Genomic DNA, 21,088 nt, shown 5'->3' with positions numbered 1-21,088 from the left:
GCAGATTTGTATACTGTTGCTAATACCAACTTAATCGAATTAAATTTGCTTTATCAATCAACGTTTTAGGTTTAAAAATAAATGACAAATGAATTAAGGGTGGCCTAAAAGCGATATTTAGACTTTCACAACAAGAAAAAAAATAACATTTGACAGCTCGCCTAGAATAACCATACACTATTCATCATAGCTTACATTTCCTTTTTTTTTTTTATCGTTCACCGAATGTAAGAGAACTTTTCACATCTACCTGTCAATGCTTGATTGGCGTCGATTTTGCTTTCAAAATATCCGATGAAATTTTGTTTCGTGCAAATTTCGGCAACAACTTATACGCCAGTTTCCTTCTTTGTAACAAAACCCACTTTTTAAACGTAATAATATCTGTTTTTAAGTTGATGGTTCTACGTCAAGTTGAAAGACAATGGATAATGGTTGAAAAAAATCTTCAGTCACGTAGCTGCTCGAAAACCTATCCGACTAAAAACTTGGAAAATTTTTAGTTTTCAGCACATTTCCACGAGGTAAATTTTTTAAGGATGTTCTCATTGAGAGATATTTCCTGTTATCTTTTTTTGACTTCTTGACCGTCCATAATATGTCGAAATGATAAGCAACTTGCGTTAGTAAACGGAAATTTTTTTATCGGCAAGGCCTGCAAGTACCAAAGTGGTCGGTTTACTTGGCCTGAGGGCTCATCATTCCGCACAATTATTATTATATTTATAACAGTTTCAAGCCGACAGTCAAGATTTAGCATCTCCCCTGAATTGGCTCCTAAGGGTTGAGAGGTCCGCAACATTTTCCAGTTTATAATGATAAGGTAATTTGCTGGAGGGGGGAACAGGAAATCTTTCATCAGAGTTTTACATCAGGTTTCGGAATAACTGACGGCTTTAAAATGAGTCTCTATTGAGGTAAGCAGGTACATAACAGTAAAGTATATCCATTTTTCGAATTTGCAATTACATTTATATTATGCCACAATTTAATGCCAGGAAGACTCACTTTGCGGTGCTTTCATTGTTTGTTCATTTATTTTTGTTTATTTGATATTCCTGTCAGAAGTAAACATTGTTATTTAACGGATCATCACTCGCCATAATTGATCATATCATAAGCTACACGTTGTTCTATATGTATCTCTAAAAAAAATTACTGAAAAAAATGCTCAAAGTAGCTTCGAGGTAACCGGCGAATATTTTATTTCACCCGCATCCAATTCAGCCATAATACAGAAACTCGACTCACTCATACGTATATATCAACATCTTATAACTTAGTCAGTCACACTCAGAAGTGAGCGAAATAACCCAATTCAGTCTTTATTTAGTAGAGAATACGAAAGATCCTCGACTGACGAAACTCTGCAGAAGACGGACTGAAAAGGAGGAACTTTTAAAGTTGAGCCTGCTAGCCGGACAGCGGGCAAAAACCTAGAACCCATAGTTCCTTGCGTAGATACTCTTCTTCCTCTTCTGGTGACACGACATCGTTTTATTCACTGTGTAAAGGTTTTCAGGTAAGAATCGCTTTGATTTCCCCCGTGTTTTCTTCGCAAAGCGGACTGAAAACGTAAGTAATGCCATGCTAATCCTTCATTTCTTTACTCGAAAGCAACTGACTCTGAAGAATGGATCAAATTACCAACGCTCTCGAACCATGCAAACAGTTCGCCAAAGACTCCATGAGACTTGTGAAAAGATGCACGAAACCAGACAGAAAAGGTTTTGTTTTTATTCTTGTTTATTGTTTTTTGGTATTACTCTGTTTATGCTGTTAAAATTTTTGGCCATTTCATTACGCGTGTTCGTAACAAGTTTTTTGGTCGCTTCCTTTCTAGATATCAAGGAAAATGTAAATTTTGTAAACAGCGTGCATATATACTGTTTTAATTTTTTCTCTCAACTCGTAGGTTTCTTTTTATCTTTTTGCTTTGAGAATTCGTTTACTACTTCTTTTGTTGAAGCACAGTCGTCTCTATTACATACCTCCTCTTCTGAGTCCCTGATGTGATCAAGTTCGTAGCGCATCAAACTACTTTCAGTTGGCATGTAATCGTCTGACTTGGAAGATATTTTTGGACTGGTACAAAAATCTTCAATTTGGAAAACACATTTTGTATTATTTGGACATCTAGCGCTTAGTTCTCGATTAAACATCGTTCTTGTTCGATTTGCTTGCTTTTAAAGTCTTTCTGCTTCAAAACAATGTGTGTCTTTTGTGGCCTCGTCACTTTTGACTACAAAGAACCTTTCAGTTTGAAAAGATGTTAATCATAAACTCTTCGCCAAAGTCCAATACATGATTTGAATAACAAGAAATCTTAACGAAAAGCAGGAATATCAACATTTAAATCTAAATCAGATTCTTGTAAGCTTAACAGTCAAGAAGATATCATAGCACAAACAAGGAATGTGCAAATTTCTATATTTCCTATGTTTTATAAAGGGTTAATAGACAACTTTAAAAACTTAGGACTCCAGGGTTTCTTATTAAGAATTGAGTAATGTTTCTTTTTACAAAAAGGAGACTTATCTGGGTGAAATCTAGTGTCAAATTTTCATTTGTATGACCTAAGTGGTCAGGGAGGTCCACAAAGATGCTGGCAAAGGCAATGGATGCCAGTAATGTAAAATCTTGACAAAACAGAAACCTTTGTTTTCAACCATGTTTCTCATTTTTTATCTATTTTAACCTTTTGCTTAGGTACCACCAGTAAAACTATTGTTTTTTAGTTGTTGTAACCTTGCTCCAGGCAACTGCTGAAATGAAATTATGGATGCTAGTCTTCAGTCTTAATTACAAAGTAGATTTATACCTTTCGATGTAACAAGCAAACTTCAGTTACAGAAATATATTGGCAGCATATTTTGCAAAATCACACTGTAAATCAAATTTCACAAATAACTTTTCAAGGAAAGCTCTGCTTCAACACTGCTTTTTCTCATGGCAGTTATCATTAATTTAAGATTTTCAGTGTTATTACCACAATGTTTTCCATATTCAGGTAAAATGTACAGTGTGCATTAACTTTAAAGTGAAATATACTTGGCAAAAATTGTACAATTTGTTTCACAGTAAACCTGCTTCTGCCACATACATTTACTTAAAATTCCAGAAATTCACAGTGAAAAAGCCTTTCTTTATGAAGGGTACTCATTATACAAAGTGCATGTATTTTTTCAAAATATTCACTAGCTATTTTTTTATGTTTTTATTAAGGCTTTTCAAATTTTGATAATTCTGAACAGTTCATTTCTTCATCACATAATTTAAACATTTGACCCCTAAGATTAGCTAGCATCTAATGTCTCCTTACATATCACCACTGAATCACACTTTAAGGCCATGACAATAAAAGAAATGATCACCAACTGAAGAAACTTGCGATTGTTAAAGAAATTCTCCTTGTCAACACCTTAGGCAATGTATAAAGAACAGTATTGAGAATATGCTCACTTATGTTAGGATGTAAAGGGTTTGATTAATGTTTTTGTTTGTGGTTATATTTTCCAGAATTCCAAAAAATTGCACTGGCAACTGCTATTGGTTTTGCCATTATGGGATTCATTGGCTTCTTTGTTAAACTCATACACATCCCCATCAATAACATCATTGTGCAGTAGTGAAATAATTATGGTAAGTATACTGGTAATGTGCCTGTTTGTTAAGTTTTAATCTGGGCTTCTTGAGGAATGCGAAAGGTTAAAGATGGCTTCAGTTTTAGCATGTGCACAGGGTTTAGATGTATGCATCAGTAATTAGAATCAAGTGAAATATAAATCTATAACTAAAACTGCTACAAATATCTTGGACTTGGCACACTCTCAAAATATTGCACAGTATTGAATAGTTGTTTGGTCCAAGAATGATTAGTTTTTCATGTTTGTTTACCTGAACCAAGTTATTATCAATAAGGAAAACCAGTGTTCACATAAATGTTCAAAAAGGTGTTTCAGAACTCAATGGTTGCTCTGTAGTTCACTATTTAGGTCAAGTAAACTTAGAATCACAATGCTCATTTAAGTCTAACCCTTAAACTCTGATCTGATTGCTACTTCTCCCCCCTAACTAACATGCATCTCATTGTAAATTAGTAGCAAGAATTTGTTGTTAGATCAAGATGACAATATCTACCTGATAGGTTTGAGTATTCTCATTACCTGTTTGTTGAATACTGTGGGGACATTACAGTCAACTGTCAATCACCTGGGAGAGTTTAAGAGCTAATCTGAGCTTGAAATGTCTTACTGCATATTCTTTGAATTTGATGGAACACAAAAAATCCTAATGCTTGTTTTGTGCACATTTTTTCCACCATTGCTTTGTTTGTTTGTTTGTTTTGGTTTTTTTTTTTTAACAAGCTTTGACACAATTTTTTCCAATCTTTTTTTTCAGATATCCAAGTCAAGAAGATTTATATCAACATGTACTAACAACTAAGAGTTGCACTTCTTGAACTAAATTGATTCCATAGGCCTGAGTCTAATTCGTAATTGTATCTGTAATTTTTTCAGTTCTGGTTTACAACAGTTGAAAGTCATAAGTGTCCCATAAAAAACAACTTGTAACATTTTTAAGCAACTTGAGAAAAATTGTATTCTATTCTGAGTCAGTAATAAAGTAAGCTGCTGCATTGTTTTGAAGTGTCTTCTAATAATAATGCAATAAAGAACTTTTTCTTTGTTTAAACACCAGGGAGATCACAGAAATTCGAGACAGCTGTTCCGCAAACCTAAAATACGGTTAAGAGTTTGTGTGGCTTTTTAAAAGAATACCCTACACCTCAGAGTACTCAGATGAGTTGGGTACAAGCTTCATCCTCTTAAATGCAGGATACATAATTTTACTATGACAAGTCCCTAAACCACTGAAACAGTCTGACGATTACTGTACTGTCTCGAGTTATACCCTAGACTGTGGGGGAAAAAAGGGAATAGCAAGAAAAATTTATTAACCTTTTAACTCCCAGATCAGATTTAAAATTCTCCTTACTATCAACCATACATTTCTTACAATGTTAGTTCAGAGAATTTAATATTGGATCAACTAATTATCCTCAAATTGATATTTTCCTTTATTCTCGACACTTAAGGAGAAATTCTGTCATGGTCACTCATGGGAGTTAAAGGGTTAAGGAGCATGAGAGAAACGAAAACTATGAAATTAACGAAAGATCTAGACAAGATGGATAATGTAAGAAATGAATTGATGATCTGGGCTAGAGAAGGAGCCACTGCTCGAATAATGAGCCCGTGCTTCTACTCCAAGCAGCAACGAAGTCCTCTGGAATAGCAGCGAAAAACGGAACAAGTTACAGTTAAGGAAAAGAACAAACTTTATTTGTAAATAAGAAAATTGCAGTCCCAGTGAAAGTGAACAACGAGGTGTATGTATCTGCGGCGACCCATATAAATTTGAAGAGCAACGGGACCTTCTGGCATCACGCAACTTACAACAACTCTTTTTGTTACTAAAAAGATTTAAAATAAAACTCCCAAGAAGCTTCTTTAATGTCACGCCAGATCTCAGACTACAATTGCCAATTTAATGTGTTTTATCTCGCAAGGAACCTATCTTCAGTTCGGTGGATTTTACACCGCTACAGGGTTCTGGCGGTGGGTCAATCTCCAGGCTTGTATCCTGTGAGTATTAGTTTTCCCACACCCGTCGTTCGTAATTAGAAGAAACTGCTGCTCGAGGAGCAAACAACCTTATCTCTCTCTGGGGAATGTAGCTCCACTGTAGGGTCCTGTGAGTGGTTGGCTGTTGTGAATGATCATTTTATCATTCTGCAGCAGAGCGAGGAGAAACCCGATTGGCGAATCACATGACCCTTGATCACATTTCGCATAAAAGCTTTTTGTCTTACCACATTCAGGATCAAAATCCTTAGTGATAGTGTATCAAATTTAAAACCTCGTATGTTTCAAATATTGCAGTATTCAGCTCATGCGAGCGGTAAGAAACATTCAGTCTTGCTCTAAACAGGCTTTTTCCTTTTGCTGTGCTTATTTTTGGTGAGAAAAACCGGGAAATAAGCAACCCTTAGAGCGTTGCGTTACGTAGTGTCATTTGACACTGTGGGTGTCTGTCACTTTCAGACGACAAGCATGCTATTTCACAGCAACACAATACAAAACTTTATTGATCGCTGTGGCTGGGGTGTGATACCTTAGATGGAAAGGTAGTCCCGCATTACCTTACTGTCTCGCACGCACAAGACTAGGGGCTGTTCATTGAACCTTCATGCTTCAGCCCTGTTAGGCTACTTGGGTTGAAAAGATGGGGTTCTATACCTCTAGATTTGTAGTTTCTCTTTTCTTTGTCTTATGGATTTGCAGTACGCAGGGGCAGAACGGTAAGTATCATTTTTAGACTTCTAAGGGTTTTGTGCTCAACTTTCCTTCCTTCGGTAACGAATGAGCTTCGCGAGCGGGCATTTCCCCCTCGATTCGACGCTTAATTTGCAATTCAATTAGCTTCTTTTTCAGTAGACATTTGGAAAGCATTCATCTCTCCCCTATGCGAATCATTGTGTCTTTTCTTCGGATCTTTGCTTCGCCATTTCATCGGACCGACCATGATCAGGATGAAAGCTTTATTGTATTCAGTTGTATGCGGGCATTGTGAATTTCAGATTTTTTTCTTCGTTATGAGATTTTGTGCCACAATCGTGCCTGTACAATCGATCATATTGTAGAGGAAAAGTTAAAACAGTTTCCTCATTGACCCAAATATTTTACAGTTCGTTTTATGAAGTGGAATTTTCATGTGAATGCATTCGGATCAATCGAGGTGTTGTGTGATATCCCTTTGCGTCTTGATATCTTGCGCAGGATAAAACTCCGGCGCCTCTACCTTTTTTCAGCGGGAGGACGTTATCTGTTGTATGTAATTCTTCGCCCTGGCAGTGAATTTGATCTTATTTTCTTAATATTTGTGAAGTTAAAGCATTCGTTTTCTTAGATCGGTATGGTGAACCCGAAAAGCGCAATTTTTGTGGTATAGTGTTACGATTTTACATACCAGCGACTGAGGACAATCGGCCATTCAACATCTCTCAAATGGCTTTATTTTGTAATATATTGTTCTCGCGTGGAACAAAAAAAAAAAAACAGTGGAAAGCCTCTAACCATAGAGCCCTTCTTTTACAAACTCCCATTATCAGTTGACGTTACCTTAATTATTTGAAATCTCTGATAAATAGATGCTTAAACCATATATTAAACCTCCGCGGCTTGCTCCGTAAATCGCACGCGGCGCGTTCTTCACGAATAAGTTAAAAATAGACGAGTGTGCTGGAATAAAAGTTCTCGTTTACAATAGGGAATAGCCTACAAAATTTAAAATAATCGAGTCAAAATTCCTACTAAAATGGAATTATTTCTGGATGGAGGGCTAGAATTTCTACTCATCTTATGTTTATATACATATAACGAGCTTATGTGCATATATACATACAACGGGGTCGAGAAAACCCAGTTCAAAGCATTTGATAGATTACTTAAATGGAGAAAGATTTACCATTTTTGTGACCCCAATACCTCAATGAAACAGTTGCTGTTTTATTTAAAACTCAACATGTTATTGTCTTAATGATTTGATGAGTGAAGCAGAATATTTCAAGGTCATCGCTTTGAGAATGAGTTCATGTCGTCTGAGTGAGAAGGAATTGTTATTCCGAATCTTAAATTATGAAAAAGACTTCCTATTTTATCTGTAGTTATTTGTCAATTGATAAGGGTCCTAAAGGTACGTCATAGTTGACCCCACATCATGGCGAGGCTTACAAATAGTAACATGGCGGCCGTGTGGCTGACTACAAACCTTGAGTTTATTTGCACGTAGTAGATTACAAAACGCCGTAGCAGTTGTTCTGTTATTAAAAATGTTGTGCTCCTTCATGGTTTTTTTAAAGACTTAGTTGTAAATGGTCGTACCCGTTCATTTATTGCTTACTTTCAATTTCTTTTCTTCGTTTTAGTTCCAACTGAAATAGACGAGGTAAGAAGTGAATTATTCATCGTTTACACTTACGATCTGCATTAAACTTTGATGTGGACAGAATTATTTCCTGAATATTAAGTTTCTGAGCATGGACGAGTTGTCTTTGCATTGATTGTCCAAATGCGTGACAGCAGATATCGTGCGTGATAACAAATGTCACGTACTCCAAACACTTGTTCCCAAATTACCCGGTCACCAAAACAAACGTGTCGCATGTGGTTGCATACAACTGATATTACACACAAACTGCACATGCATGTGGATAATTTTGTTTACAGCGGATATGAACGGGTCTAAGAGTTAAGTACGGTAGGGTTAAGAAATTCTAAAGTTGTCATTTCTTTTTCAATCCTAACAATTTATACGTTATCTGTTTTAAACTTTGATAACGTGAAATCATCATTGGCACGTTGATCATAATTTTGGGAGCTATGAAGTTTTTCTCTGTTTGGTGGTAGTTATTTTAATAGGGTCATTGTATTGACTTAACTGTTTTCTTTGTTCTGCACTCTCAGAAGCGTAACAGATACAACGAAGATGAACCTATTTTTCCTTGCGAATAACAAAACAGTTGTTTTTATCCTTTTTGTTAACAGTCATTAAAAGGTCAACCAGGTGAAAAAGGAAGCAAAGGAAGAGGGGTAAGTATCAATTTGATTATGAAGTTAATCAGTGCTTCGTCACTGAGAATGTAAACTATAGTGTTACAAATTTTGAAATCAGTAACATCAGAAATACACTTCACCTTGAAAGCTTAACCTTAAGCATGCGATCTTGCCAACTTTGCATCCCTATCCTCGTGGTTAAAATGCAAAATTAACAATACAAATTTCATGTCATGCTTGAAAAAAAACCTGTAACACTTTACATGTGTTGCCAAGAGGCAGTTTGGTGAAGGACTCAATTTGCAAAGCTGAATGGCTGTATATTAATTTTTAATCATCCAAAGTATCTATTTTGTTATTTATCTTATACTTATTCACTTGAATGAACTACAATACAAAAACTTGTCTCAGTTACAACTGAAACAATTATGAATGAAGAAGTATACTTTGTGCACTTACCCAGAAGTTTCTCAGAAAGTGAGCAGAGAGAAGGCAAATATTACTTTTAAATTACAAATTAAGTTAACCCTTCTACTCCCAAGATCTGATTGTTAATTCTCCCCTTGGGTTGCTCAATGTTTCCTTGTAAATTAGTCATGAGGATATGGTGTTAGATCAAGATAACAACCTATACCTGACAAGTTTGAGTATTAATTCTCATGACCTGTGAGCAAGATTATGTATGGATATTCAAGGGAGAAGTTACATGTAAATCACTTCTGGAAGTTATAGGGTTTATTGAAAGTTGCTTTTTAGCTGTAAGTAAAGAAAAAACAAGATTAAACTTTGATTCTAGGGTGATCAAGGTCCCCCCGGACCAAGGGGTGATACTGGAGAAGCTGGAGATGATGGTACTGAGGTAGGTAACAAAGAAATATCTGTACCTGGTTGGGTTGTAATTGGTTTAGATCTACCATTGTCTTGTATTTGTTAGCTTTACAATCACTGGCATTTTTTTTCATGAAGCTACCGACAAAGTTTCTCAAGTTTTGGGTATTTTATCAATTCTGTTGTCGATATTATTGTTATGTTAAGGATATGGCAACAAAAGGCTATTTTGCTGCAATTGGGTATTCAGTAAGGAAAATTCCTCCTTATGTGTAACAAATTTCTCATTGGATAAGGATCTGGCAATAAAAGGCTACTTTATAAATTGAATAAGAGGGATGGTAAGCTAGAAATTTTTTTCTGATACACTGGCTTTCTTTAAGTGTTTTTTTTTTTGGGTTTTGTTTACCCACATATGCCAACAAAAATTAATGTTTGTCTTGTGCAACTTAAGTGACTTATGTGAGATCAATTTGTGTCAGCATATCACATTTGCATGCAGCTTTGCCTTGGTCTATCTGCTATAAAACTCATTTGAAATGTTGAGAGGCATCAAGATGAAAAAAGGCAAAAGCTTAAAAATTTTTTTATGCTATTCCTTTTATAACAGCACTATAATTTGACACAGGATTGTAAATGTCGGTGTGAACTGCACTTGTCTAACATTTTTGTTTTTGTTTTTGTTTTTGTCCTATGCTGGTGACAAGATGAATAAAATCTTTCTTTATATTTTTGTTTGTTTTTCATACTTATTGTGAGTTTGTAGCTTGTTCAGACCCTCCCCTACAAAACTGCTAGCTAACTAACTAAGTAATAACTAAGTTATTACACCTCTCATTAAAAATCGCTTATTTATTGAATAACAAATCCTCAAAAACTGGAGTTAATGCTTCAAGAGCATCTTACTCAGTCTATTTAAAGCCCTGAACACAAAAGTTTCAATTCTGAATTCAAAGATAGTAATTGATCAAAGCTCTGATTGATGCCACAGGAACTCTGACCACTCTTGCGTTCTTTGATAGGGACCTCCTGGGCCTGCTGGTCCTCCAGGGTCTCGAGGACCTCCTGGACCCCCTGGACCTCCTGGTAACCCTGTGATCACTGTAATTGGTATTCCTGGAATACCGGTAAGCTAAGTAACGAAACATCACATGAATTAAGTTAGCCATGACTGTTTGCAGTACAAGAAGATGTCAAACATTGGTCATAAGTAATAACAGGGGACAAGAGAAAACAAACTTCTCAAGCGTATTCAAACCTTAGTCAATTTAGAACTTTTTATTATCACTCGCTTAGCTCACTGAGCCAAAAGGAAACTTTGGATGAATTGAGTGCCATTTTAGGTTCACAAGTGACACCTGTCTGGCTTAAAAATTGCTGAAATCATAAAAAAAACATGATACCCTCATGACATTAAAGCCTCAACCAGTTGTGATCTTATGATTGGATACTCTGACTACTAACTAGGCTTAAGGGATCCTTTTTTCCAATGAGTAACTGATCATATGATGATGTTCGCTTGTGTCCTATAGGGAAGAATGGGAGAGAAAGGACCTCCTGGAAGAGACGGCCCACCAGTATGTATTTACTTATTTACTTTTTTGTTAAAATGCTTGACATGAATCAGGTTAGCTTGCATTAGAGTTTTATTTGACTTAAATGTAGTTATATTTTAGTTTAGATTTTTTGTTTTTTTGTTTTTTAAACCCTCATCAAGGGGGAAAACCAAATATACGTTGATAATGTTATTTATTGCTTCTTGAAGACATTTTTAAGGCAGGGAGCAACTTAATCCATGTAACTAAAAGTTGCTGCTTTTTGTCTGTTCCTTTATCACAACCTCATCATTGGCCTTGTTATTAATGCAGGTTTCGTTTTTAATCCTAGGGTCTCCCTGGAGAAATTGGTTCACCTGGCCCTCCGGGAATTCGAGGATTAGAGGTAAGTTATTTGTGGAAAGAAGAATCCAATCTGCCTTTTCAAGTTGTTGTTCATTTATCAATACTTACATGAAAATAGAGTTTAGAGAGATGCAAACAATAATGATATGTCTAAAGGTTAAGCAACATTTATTGAACCATTAACAAGTAATTAAACTTAGTTAACCTTAACCAATATGCATAGTAATGATGTTTTAAAGCCATTCTGCAGTTTTGAATCTATTCCAGGAAAGTTTATCAAAACTTTGTTGTGGGATCTTAACAAGGAATTTTGTATTTCAGGGAAACCCAGGACCTCCTGGTATAATTGGTCAAGCAGGTCGCAATGGACAGAATGTAAGTACTAACTCTTGGCTATTAATTTTTTTTTTCTGTGGATGTCTTATCTTTATCAGTATACAGAGATTAAAAGGTGCAACTCAACTCAAGTGCTGCACATGCATTTACCAATAGCGGAATACATTTACAAGTTTCATTAACTGTATGGTTTCAATTTAAACAGTAAAAAATATTAGTACTTTGCTGGGAATCCCTTTTTATCTACTTGTCAACTTTCCTATTAGTCCTGAGTTTCTACATGGTAAACTTGGCACTGGGGCTAAAAGGCTCTATTGTTAAAGCTTATGGTGGGTTCCAAAGCATCAGAAGTGACCAGGAGTACACATATTACTACTTCCCTTGGATAGGTCCATCTCACTTTAACACCCAGCATTTTTGGCCTGTTTCAGGCCTGTTTAAGAGTAAAGTGTCTTGCCCATGAACTCAAAATAAAGACCCAGCTGGGGTTGGATTTCAAACCTTTCAACTCAAAGTTTAGCATGAATTCTGTTGGGCCACCATGCCTCTTTAATTACACACTTTATTTAAACTTCCAGTAAGAGATCTCTAATGTGTGATGCAGTTTGACAATGTAGGTTGCATTTTTTTGATATCTGTACTTTCTTTAGGGAACAACAGGCCCACCAGGATTAACAGGTCCGCCTGGTACACCAGGAGCCCCGGTTAGTAACACATTGTAAATTTCAGTCATGGTTTGATTCCATTTTATATACTACTGGAACAAAATTAATTAGATATTAACTAATGATAAATGAATGTTTTATAATTTGTCTCATGATTTAAGAGCCAGGTTGATTATTAATTGATCACAATGTTTCCACTGCTATGCCACTTGTCTTCATCAGCTGACAAGGTCAAAAGTTTATGTGTTGCTTTTTAAAATTAGTTGACACATCATGTTTGAAGAGGTCTATTTATTTGTAGAATGAAAATCCCATTTCTAACACACTCTAAATCACTAAAAAGGCTCCCTCTCTTATTCAATGTTGGGTAAAAGTTCATGAAATCACAATACAAACATTGTTTGTTGTTATGGGTGTGTCATGGTGTGCTGTACATAATTATACCAAGATTTTATAAAATGATAAATCTATCGACTCTCTTTTTAGAAAAAAATGTAGGCAGAATTTTATATCAATTGATTTTGCAGAAAAATGAATTTAAAAGAATGAATTCTGCTCATTTGCTGTCTTTAGCAATCATTTAGTGTGGATAGTCAAGGCAATAGTCCTAGCCAAGGTCTTTTGAGGTGTTTAGTATGAAATGAAATCTGGGGATGAACAAAAGAAACAAATATTATTATTTCCTGTGGATACCACAATTAAATTGTAAATTATATGATTATTGTATTTTGATACTGTTTCTTTTGTGTGTGTGGTTGTTGTTGTTTAGGGTGAAAGAGGAGTAGGAGGACCCAAAGGTCAACCTGGGCCAAAAGGTGATCGAGGATTTGCTGGAAGGAAAGGCCCAAAGGGTACCAGGGGTAATCCTGGCCAAAAGGTGTGTTCATGCACAATGGTATAGTCACGTGTCTTCTCCTAGTACTTTGTCTGTAAGTTAAGGTTGCTTGTGTATGGTGAATGCAGAACAGATTTACTGGTCTCCCATGCAGTTTGCCAAATCTCTTAGTGGATAAAACTTAAATTATTTTGGGTATTATCTTAACTTATGGGGAATGATGTGATAACAGTTGGCTTATTTGCAGAGTTCAGAGATGTGTATTTGAATTTTTTTTGATTTTCTATGATGTCCATAATTCTGACTCTTATTAATACACTGTAGCCAGTTGGTGGAATGAAAGTGGGATTTGAAGGGGTCATTGGTTCCTTTTTGAGTTTACTGGCTTGTTGCCAATAAAGCTCTGTGTTAAGTGGTGCATAATTAAAATAAGTAAGTAAGTAAGACCACTTCAAGTAAGACCAGGATCAGCGTCAGTCTCTATAAAGTTCATGTGTCGGAGTTGGTTTGGAAGCAGAGGGTCACTGGTTTGATACCTCTAGGTAGCATATACTGATTTTTTAAAATCTCAAGGTGTGCTCCTAAAATAGCCAAATAGCACCCCAGCTGTCTAATTTTGGAATTTTTATCATGATAATTATTTTCAATTTTAAGGGTTCACCAGGTTTTCCTGGTGTTGCAGGAAGGAATGGAAGTGATGTAAGTACAGTGATATGTAAACTGTAAGTTGTAAGTCACAAAACAGTATGATCATTAGCTTTTAATTAGTCTTTAGTGGATTGATTATTTGGCTATGAGACATATCTTAGCCAAACCTGCTTCATCTGGCAAGGCCCTTATATAGGAATTTTGTTTATAAAGTTTTCCAAAAATAAAGCTCTTCATCAGTGTGAAAACTCATTTTCTGAGGATTGTGGCTCATATAGCCAACTTAATTTAAATTGTTTGCCATCATCAGATTATCAGATTATCCAACTGTATGGTTCTGAGATCTGATTCAGGTGAAGAAGTGATTTCAAAGACTTATTGCAAGTTTTCCAATTTGTGATTCAAGCCACAAATACAATGACAATCGATTGCCATGTAATTGGGACCCAAATGCACAGTCAAAAACTTGACAGATTCAGTGTTTTGGGTTTGAACAAATTTAGAAATTAAAATGTTTCTAGATTTGAAATATCCAGGAGTTTTAGTCATCTGTACCTTTTTCTCTTTGTCCTTTTTGCTGTTTTAAATCTTTTACCTGTTTTACTTCTAAGATCTGATTGTAAATTCCCCCTCTAGCTGCCACATGTTTCCTTGTTAATTGGTTACCAGAATATGGCATTAGATCAAGATAACAACATTTGCCAGATACATTTTGTGTATTCGCATCACCTGTTTGTTGGATAATGTATGGATATTATAGGGAGGAGGTATATTTTAATCACTACTGGTAGTTAAGGGGTTAAGAATGATTTGATTGCATTTCTTTTGCAGGGAGATCCAGGTGCTCAAGGACTACCTGGACCTGATGGCCCTGCAGGACCACCAGTAAGTTCACAGGCTTATCAATTATATTTTGATTTGGCCAGCCTCTGCTGAGTACTGTACAGTGGTAAATGTAGATTCACTTTGTTATCAGAGGTATCTATCGATTATGCATGTTTGTGAGCCTTTTTTTAAAACAAAATACATGCAAAACTCTTTACAGAAAAAGTGTCAGCAAGATTGACTAAATGGACCAACATCATCATTTGTTTTGAAAAAACTGAAGTCAAATCCAAGTAATTGAAATGTGTCATTTTTGAATGACATGCAGTTTTACCCCTGAAATAAACAGAAAGAACAGCTTTCTATTATTTTATCTATGGCATGATATTTATCAATTTTTTAGGGATTAACAGGAGATACTGGAGCTCAAGGACCTCCTGGTGCACAGGTGAGTACTTTGTTAGCAAGTTTGTGTTGTATAGCCCCAACCTCGTTTTAACCCTTTACACCCTAACATCTGAATGCAAGTTCTCCTTACTGTTCTCCACCCCATTTCCTATGGTGCTTATAAGGAGAATTTGTGTAGCAATCAAGAGCTTCTCAAGCTCATGATCATTTCCTTTATTCCTATGACCTTAATGGTTGATTCAGTGGTGATACTGTTAGGAGAAATGAGATGCTTATCACTCTGAGAAGGCTAAGTGTCCTCAATGACCAATTGCATGGAATGCCTGTGGCAGACCATGTTCAAAGTTTGCTTGAGTGTTATCTTAGTCAGATATGGAAATTAGCCATGTGCTTTATAAGTTAAGCCCTGTTGGTTTATCAATGTCCAATGCATTCAAAGTTTCAAAGAAATCTACATTTAAGGTTTTAAAAGACAATACAATTGTATATGATTTTTGACATATAAGTCTGCAAATATTACATTGAAACAATTATTATAATTATCCATTCTGAAGGAATCTAAAATTTGCGGATCATTGTTCATCTAGGGACCCCAAGGTGTGGCAGGCACGGCAGGTGCACCAGGAGCTGCTGGTCAGAAAGGTTCAACAGGAGACCCAGGTTTAGAAGGAGAGCGTGGCAAACAGGTCAGTACTGTCCTCATGCTAATTTTAACATGTGTTTGTTTGAAACACCCAAAGTAGAAAAATTTTGGTTAGTAAAAAACTTTCTTAATAAAAAAGTTTTTTAGTGCAAAGTAAAAGCAAATTGAATAGAAGTGAAAGGAGCCCTTGCACATGATCTTGAAGGCAAAGCTCTGCAGTCACATTCACAGTTTGGCTCTTCATGACTTATCTCAAAGAGTATGTAGGCAAGTATGATTGTCTTTGATATTTTTTCACATCTTTGGATATGATCAGGTTTTGTACATGAACTCTGGACTGGTACTCTGAGGATGAAAATCTCATGTGTTAATTGGCTCCACAGATTGGCAGGCTTACTCATATTGCAGTTACAGGCAATTTTGATACAAGATACTGTATATAAATGTTGGCAAATCCATTATTTGTTAAATTTCTTTTTCTAGGGTTTACCCGGTCAACCAGGGCCACAGGGCCCTGCTGGTGATCCAGGAGAACCTGTAAGTGATTCCTTTTTGTGAAACGTGTTTTAATCTTATTTTAGCCACAGCAAGTCAGACTCAAAACACTGTGATATAGCCACAACCTCACCATACTGTCACTTACATGTATAGTTAAAAAAAAAAAAAAAAGATGGCAGAATTGCTTTACACAGACCAAATGTAGGGGCATAATTAAAAACAACTTGTTATTAAAGTTTGTATAGAATTCACTTCAGACCTATTTCTCTGGCACAAGGGCTTGGTCTTTAATTGTCACACATCTAAAACAGTTTTCTGTGTTTTTGTTGCTTAAAATAGCTTTTGTCGACTAACTAATCCATTCTTTTCAGGGTCAGGATGGTGCAGATGGTGCTGAAGGACAGAAAGGAGAACAGGTGATTTGCATTTTTTATTTTTGCTATCGCACAAATTTCTTCACTTTCACTTGTGTCAATTTCCTTGTCAAGTTGATCCAATGGGTTTCATCCTATCTTTTTCATTTTTTTCTTTTGAATTTGAGGTTTCTCTTTTTCTATATTTCTTTCTTCCTTTCTTTTTTTTTTCTTTTAACCACATTTTTTTAGCTTGTGTCGTAAAGCGCTAAACTGTGGTGCAGTTGGTGTGGGGCTCAAGCCCCAGACATGGCTAGCACTCAGGGTGTTAAAATAACTGAGGGAAATTTTGTGCCTTTGCTATGACTTCTGCAAATTGTTAGACACTCTTTGACTTGTCTTCTCAGATAGGGATGATTGCATCTTCTTTGTAATGGTTAGCAGGGGACATTGAAAAACACACAGACTTTTTGCAAAGTGTTGGAAATGTACTCCCTAGTGTTGTGATCTGGCCTTGTTATTGTTGATACAGGACCCTATTTAAATTAGTTTTAAAGCTGAACTGGGCCAGTGTTTCTTAATTTTGCAAATAAATAATTTAAAATCAATCATTAGAAAAATTTTATGCACCTTCTCCAGTCTTGCACATAATTTTGTGAAGTTTATGTGGTGGAGTGTTCTTCTTGCTCTATACAGCTACTATTTCCTTGAGATATTACACACAGTTTTAGAATTTCCTGCCATGTTAAGTCTGTAATCTTCTTGGTCATATTATGTTCATCATTTATGATGTGTAGCAATCGTGAAATGTTTGATGGCATTCTCAACATTTTTGGTGTACTACTCCATCAAGACCTTTTCCAATATGTGATTGGATGCATTCCATAATTTGTTTTAACTTATCTCAGGGTGACAGTGGACCAACTGGACCACAAGGCTTACCTGGAGCCCCAGGAAAAACGGTACAGTATGAGTTTTTTTTGCTATCATTTTTCTCCTTACAACTTGTGCAGATCACGTTCTGGAATTTTTGTTTACTTGTACCTATCTTTAAAATATTCATAAATACTGCAATATGTTAAAAATAATTATGGTAAAAAGACTAGTTTTTTTTTTTGTTGAATTTTACAGCAACACATATTAACTAATTTTTACACATTCACAAGAAATAGCTAACAGCCTAATTTCCAGGTGTTTTAAGCCTCATACTTGTCAAGACAAATGTTAATTTAAGTTCCTGTTAATTCATCACCATGCATTTCACAAAAAATAGTTTTAAGGCATGAAGTATGTGACAAGGAGGAGACCTCAAGCAATCCTAGGGCCTAGTAACCTTTAACACCCTAAAAAGGTTAAAATTGGAAAATTTCTAAAATCGGTATGCATATTCTCTATGCTGTTCTTCAGATATTTCTTAAGGTGCCAAGTGGGAGAATTTGTTTAAAGATTAAGAGCCTCATTCTTTAATTGGTGATCATTTCCTTTATTCTCATGACCTTAATGTCAGCAAGGAGGTATTTGATGCTGGTCTCTCTGAGTGTCTGAAGGGTCAAGGTTACATGGTCAGCTAATCTCAAAGATCACTACTTTATTTTGCTAGGGTAGTTAGTTTGAGGATATTAGGAAGAGAAATAAGTCTGTTGAAAGAATCCCTTATTAATAAAAGCAAGCTCTCTTTTGTTTAACAAATTAGGTAACAGATAGTCAATAACGAGAAGACTCATTGGTTGTATAGCATAGTAATAACTGACTTTTATTGGATTTATTGCTGATTTCTTGTTGTCATAATAATTTATCTAGGGTAGTCCTGGTCTAGATGGAACCCAAGGTGCGCCCGGGTCACAGGTGGGTCATGTTTTCAAAATCCTTTTTAACTTATTGATATAGACCTATCGGTCATGAAGTAACTAGCAGTTTGTGGAAATCAGAAGGTCTCCATGTCAATATAAGAAAACTTTATTTCTTGCTGAATTTGAAGTATCAACTAGAATTAAATCAAAACAATTCTTAATTATTTCAAGAAATTAATGAAACATCTAAAAGCCACATTTGTAAATATAGGCTCTTCCTGGTTAGAGCATTTTTGCCTGTCTGTGGTGAGGTGCACTGATGTATTCAGTGCTCTGCCTTATTTTAAGCATGGCAGGTAAAAGAAATTTTCAAACTGGTAGTCAGAACAATCATTTGTACCTTGAAGTTCCAAACCCCCATTTTAGCCAAAACACAACTTGGAGTGCAACTCTGTGAATAAACATACTAACCATTTTATTGTTTTATTTAACATTTTTTCATCAAGTTACAACCTTTTCACAGTTATATTCTAGTTACAAGCATATTTAGGTTGCATCTCCAGATGTGAATGAAATACTTTGTGAAGTATAAATTTATGAGCTAAAATCATCTTAAAGAATGTTAAATTAAATTTGAAAAAAACCTCATTCTTGCACCCCTCAGTACATCCACATTGATTGCAAATAGATAACAGGTATTTATTATCTTCCATGCACTTACCAGGGTGAGACTGGACCCCCAGGACCTCCAGGGCTTTCTGGTCAGAGTGGCTCAAGGGTATGTTTAATGTAAAACATTATATAATTAATATTAACGCAATTTTGAATTCAACTTGTTTCAGTTAGTGTGAGACAGACATACTTAAAGTCCACATAAAAGTGTGAGTTACTTACTAGCCATGTCCTAGTTCCTGGCTAACTTTGAAGAGACTAACCCACCACTGTGGCCTGGGTTTGATTCCTGAACCTGGTGTCACATGTGTTGATTTTGTTGTTGGTTCTTTTCCTTACTCCGTGGGTTATTCCCTGGCTCTTATGGTTTGCCTCCTTCTGCAAAAACCACATTTGAAATTCCAATTTGACCTGGAAAAAGTGGACAAGAAGAGTTACTTCATGGAATTTCCATTGCTAAATTACCATTTCTGTTCTCATTCCCATTTATTTCCATTCACATTTAACTATGACTTGTTTATTGAAATTTGTGACATATATTTGGTTTTTTTTCCCATTTCTAAGGGAGATGAAGGTCCCAGGGGCGTAAATGGACCACGAGGTCCACGAGGACGACAAGTGAGTCATTTTGTTTTCTGAACTTCAGGAGAATGTAATTAGTGGCCAATCCATGTAATTTTTTAAAATCAACTCACGCAAATACTCACTATCGATTGAAACACATTGGTATGAAGGATTCTTCATATATAATAAGTTAAGGTAACCAATTAAAAAGCCTTCTGGAAGATCTGGTTGGGAAACCTCAGACAGTGCATGAGACAAAGAAAAGGAGAAGACCATCTACTCCTTGCTTGATAAACTGACAATTGAATTTAGATGTTTGACCAAATGGTTTGCAAAAAGATCTGAGGTGCATTTTTTCCTGATTTTGGCAAAGCGTCATGCAGGCCAATTATTTTGTAAAGTTTGTATGTTGCAGTTTCTGCATATGATGTGGAGCTTTTCCTGCCAAGTTTTACTTACATCATCAGCATGCTCAACAGGAATATGAATCACACTTTTACAATTGAAAGTGATTATGTTTACTGAGTATGTCACAAATTTACTAAATAGGCCAATGTTTTGCTTTAGGGAAAGCGAGGCAAACCAGGACAGATGGGAGCCCCTGGAGAACAAGGTGCCCCGGTAAGGAAGACCTTTGAAATGTTTTTCTGATTTAAACAGAGTGGAAGATCACTGTCTAACTTTAGTTAGTAATTCCAGTCCAACAATTTTAAATCTTCTAGAAATTTTTGACTGACTACTGAGGGTTTTTTCTGGTTACTTTCAGAAGTTTGTTACTTACAGTGGCTAAATGCTATTAAATATTGACTCTGATTTTTGGTTCCAAATCTTTTCTCTGATATTTCATTTATTGGAAATTAATTATTTTTGTCTTGATGTCTTCTTAATTATAAATCCTTTTTTTGTGTAACAATTTTGAATGTATCTTTGAATGCAAGGTAATCAAAGTTTACATTTATGTTGTTTTTCAACTTCATTCTTGCTTTTAATTATTTTAACGAGTTCTTGTTGTGGAGCAAGAGCTAGGATATTATTATGCTTTTTGAAATATTAACAACAAAAAGATGTCTTATAAATACATTTGATGGATATGCAAATAACAGTCATATTTCAGTAGTTCACAAGAAAAATTTTGCACTTTGAGCCACATAGTGGTCTACCACAATCAGTGAGTTTCAAGGAGTAAACTACAGTATTTATCAAAATACCAAGGTTAACAGTTGATCAATTTTAATCTTTTTTGCATTGTATGGGAACAGAAGAGGGGCTTCTAGCTCTTCTTACATGTGCATAAAATTGTTCTTTTTATTAGTGCTGTGTATGGCTTTCATTTGTATTGTTCTGCATATATTTACCTGTTTATACTCACATTATCTTGAATATATGTTATTAGGGACAGCGTGGCCCTCCAGGCTCCATGGGCCCAGCAGGATTACCAGGAGCAGATGTAAGTAACTGTGCAAACTTGAAAGCAGTCATTTTGAAGTGATAAAAGGTGAAGTAA

General features: G+C 35.6%; 1 protein-coding gene and 1 long non-coding RNA gene across 2 annotated transcripts in view; both read left to right on the top strand.

Annotated features, from left to right (window-relative positions):
* Positions 1 to 443: 443 nt before the first annotated feature.
* On the top strand, positions 444 to 1,516 carry LOC136284040 (uncharacterized). Its single transcript, XR_010719042.1, has 3 exons — positions 444 to 524; positions 733 to 917; positions 1,334 to 1,516. It is a non-coding gene; the product is annotated as an uncharacterized lncRNA (long non-coding RNA).
* Positions 1,517 to 6,151: 4,635 nt separating this feature from the next.
* The window catches only part of LOC131791631 (collagen alpha-1(III) chain), a 39,998-nt gene continuing 25,061 nt past the window's right edge, over positions 6,152 to 21,088 (top strand). The window contains exons 1-22 of the mRNA XM_066173044.1: positions 6,152 to 6,364; positions 7,991 to 8,010; positions 8,610 to 8,654; positions 9,415 to 9,477; positions 10,469 to 10,573; positions 10,979 to 11,023; positions 11,334 to 11,387; positions 11,669 to 11,722; positions 12,334 to 12,387; positions 13,118 to 13,225; positions 13,838 to 13,882; positions 14,663 to 14,716; positions 15,060 to 15,104; positions 15,652 to 15,750; positions 16,191 to 16,244; positions 16,577 to 16,621; positions 17,467 to 17,520; positions 18,359 to 18,403; positions 19,073 to 19,126; positions 19,585 to 19,638; positions 20,152 to 20,205; positions 20,978 to 21,031. Coding sequence (XP_066029141.1) covers positions 6,289 to 6,364; positions 7,991 to 8,010; positions 8,610 to 8,654; positions 9,415 to 9,477; positions 10,469 to 10,573; positions 10,979 to 11,023; positions 11,334 to 11,387; positions 11,669 to 11,722; positions 12,334 to 12,387; positions 13,118 to 13,225; positions 13,838 to 13,882; positions 14,663 to 14,716; positions 15,060 to 15,104; positions 15,652 to 15,750; positions 16,191 to 16,244; positions 16,577 to 16,621; positions 17,467 to 17,520; positions 18,359 to 18,403; positions 19,073 to 19,126; positions 19,585 to 19,638; positions 20,152 to 20,205; positions 20,978 to 21,031 — 1,281 coding nt within the window. The 5' untranslated portion in view covers positions 6,152 to 6,288. The remainder of the gene's footprint in view (positions 6,365 to 7,990; positions 8,011 to 8,609; positions 8,655 to 9,414; positions 9,478 to 10,468; positions 10,574 to 10,978; positions 11,024 to 11,333; positions 11,388 to 11,668; positions 11,723 to 12,333; positions 12,388 to 13,117; positions 13,226 to 13,837; positions 13,883 to 14,662; positions 14,717 to 15,059; positions 15,105 to 15,651; positions 15,751 to 16,190; positions 16,245 to 16,576; positions 16,622 to 17,466; positions 17,521 to 18,358; positions 18,404 to 19,072; positions 19,127 to 19,584; positions 19,639 to 20,151; positions 20,206 to 20,977; positions 21,032 to 21,088) is intronic.

This window comes from Pocillopora verrucosa, chromosome 10 (genome assembly GCF_036669915.1).
Source record: "Pocillopora verrucosa isolate sample1 chromosome 10, ASM3666991v2, whole genome shotgun sequence".
Classification (NCBI taxonomy): Eukaryota; Metazoa; Cnidaria; class Anthozoa; order Scleractinia; family Pocilloporidae; genus Pocillopora; species Pocillopora verrucosa.
The sequence above is the reverse complement of the archived record's forward strand: the minus strand, read 5'-3'. Positions and strand labels throughout refer to the sequence as shown.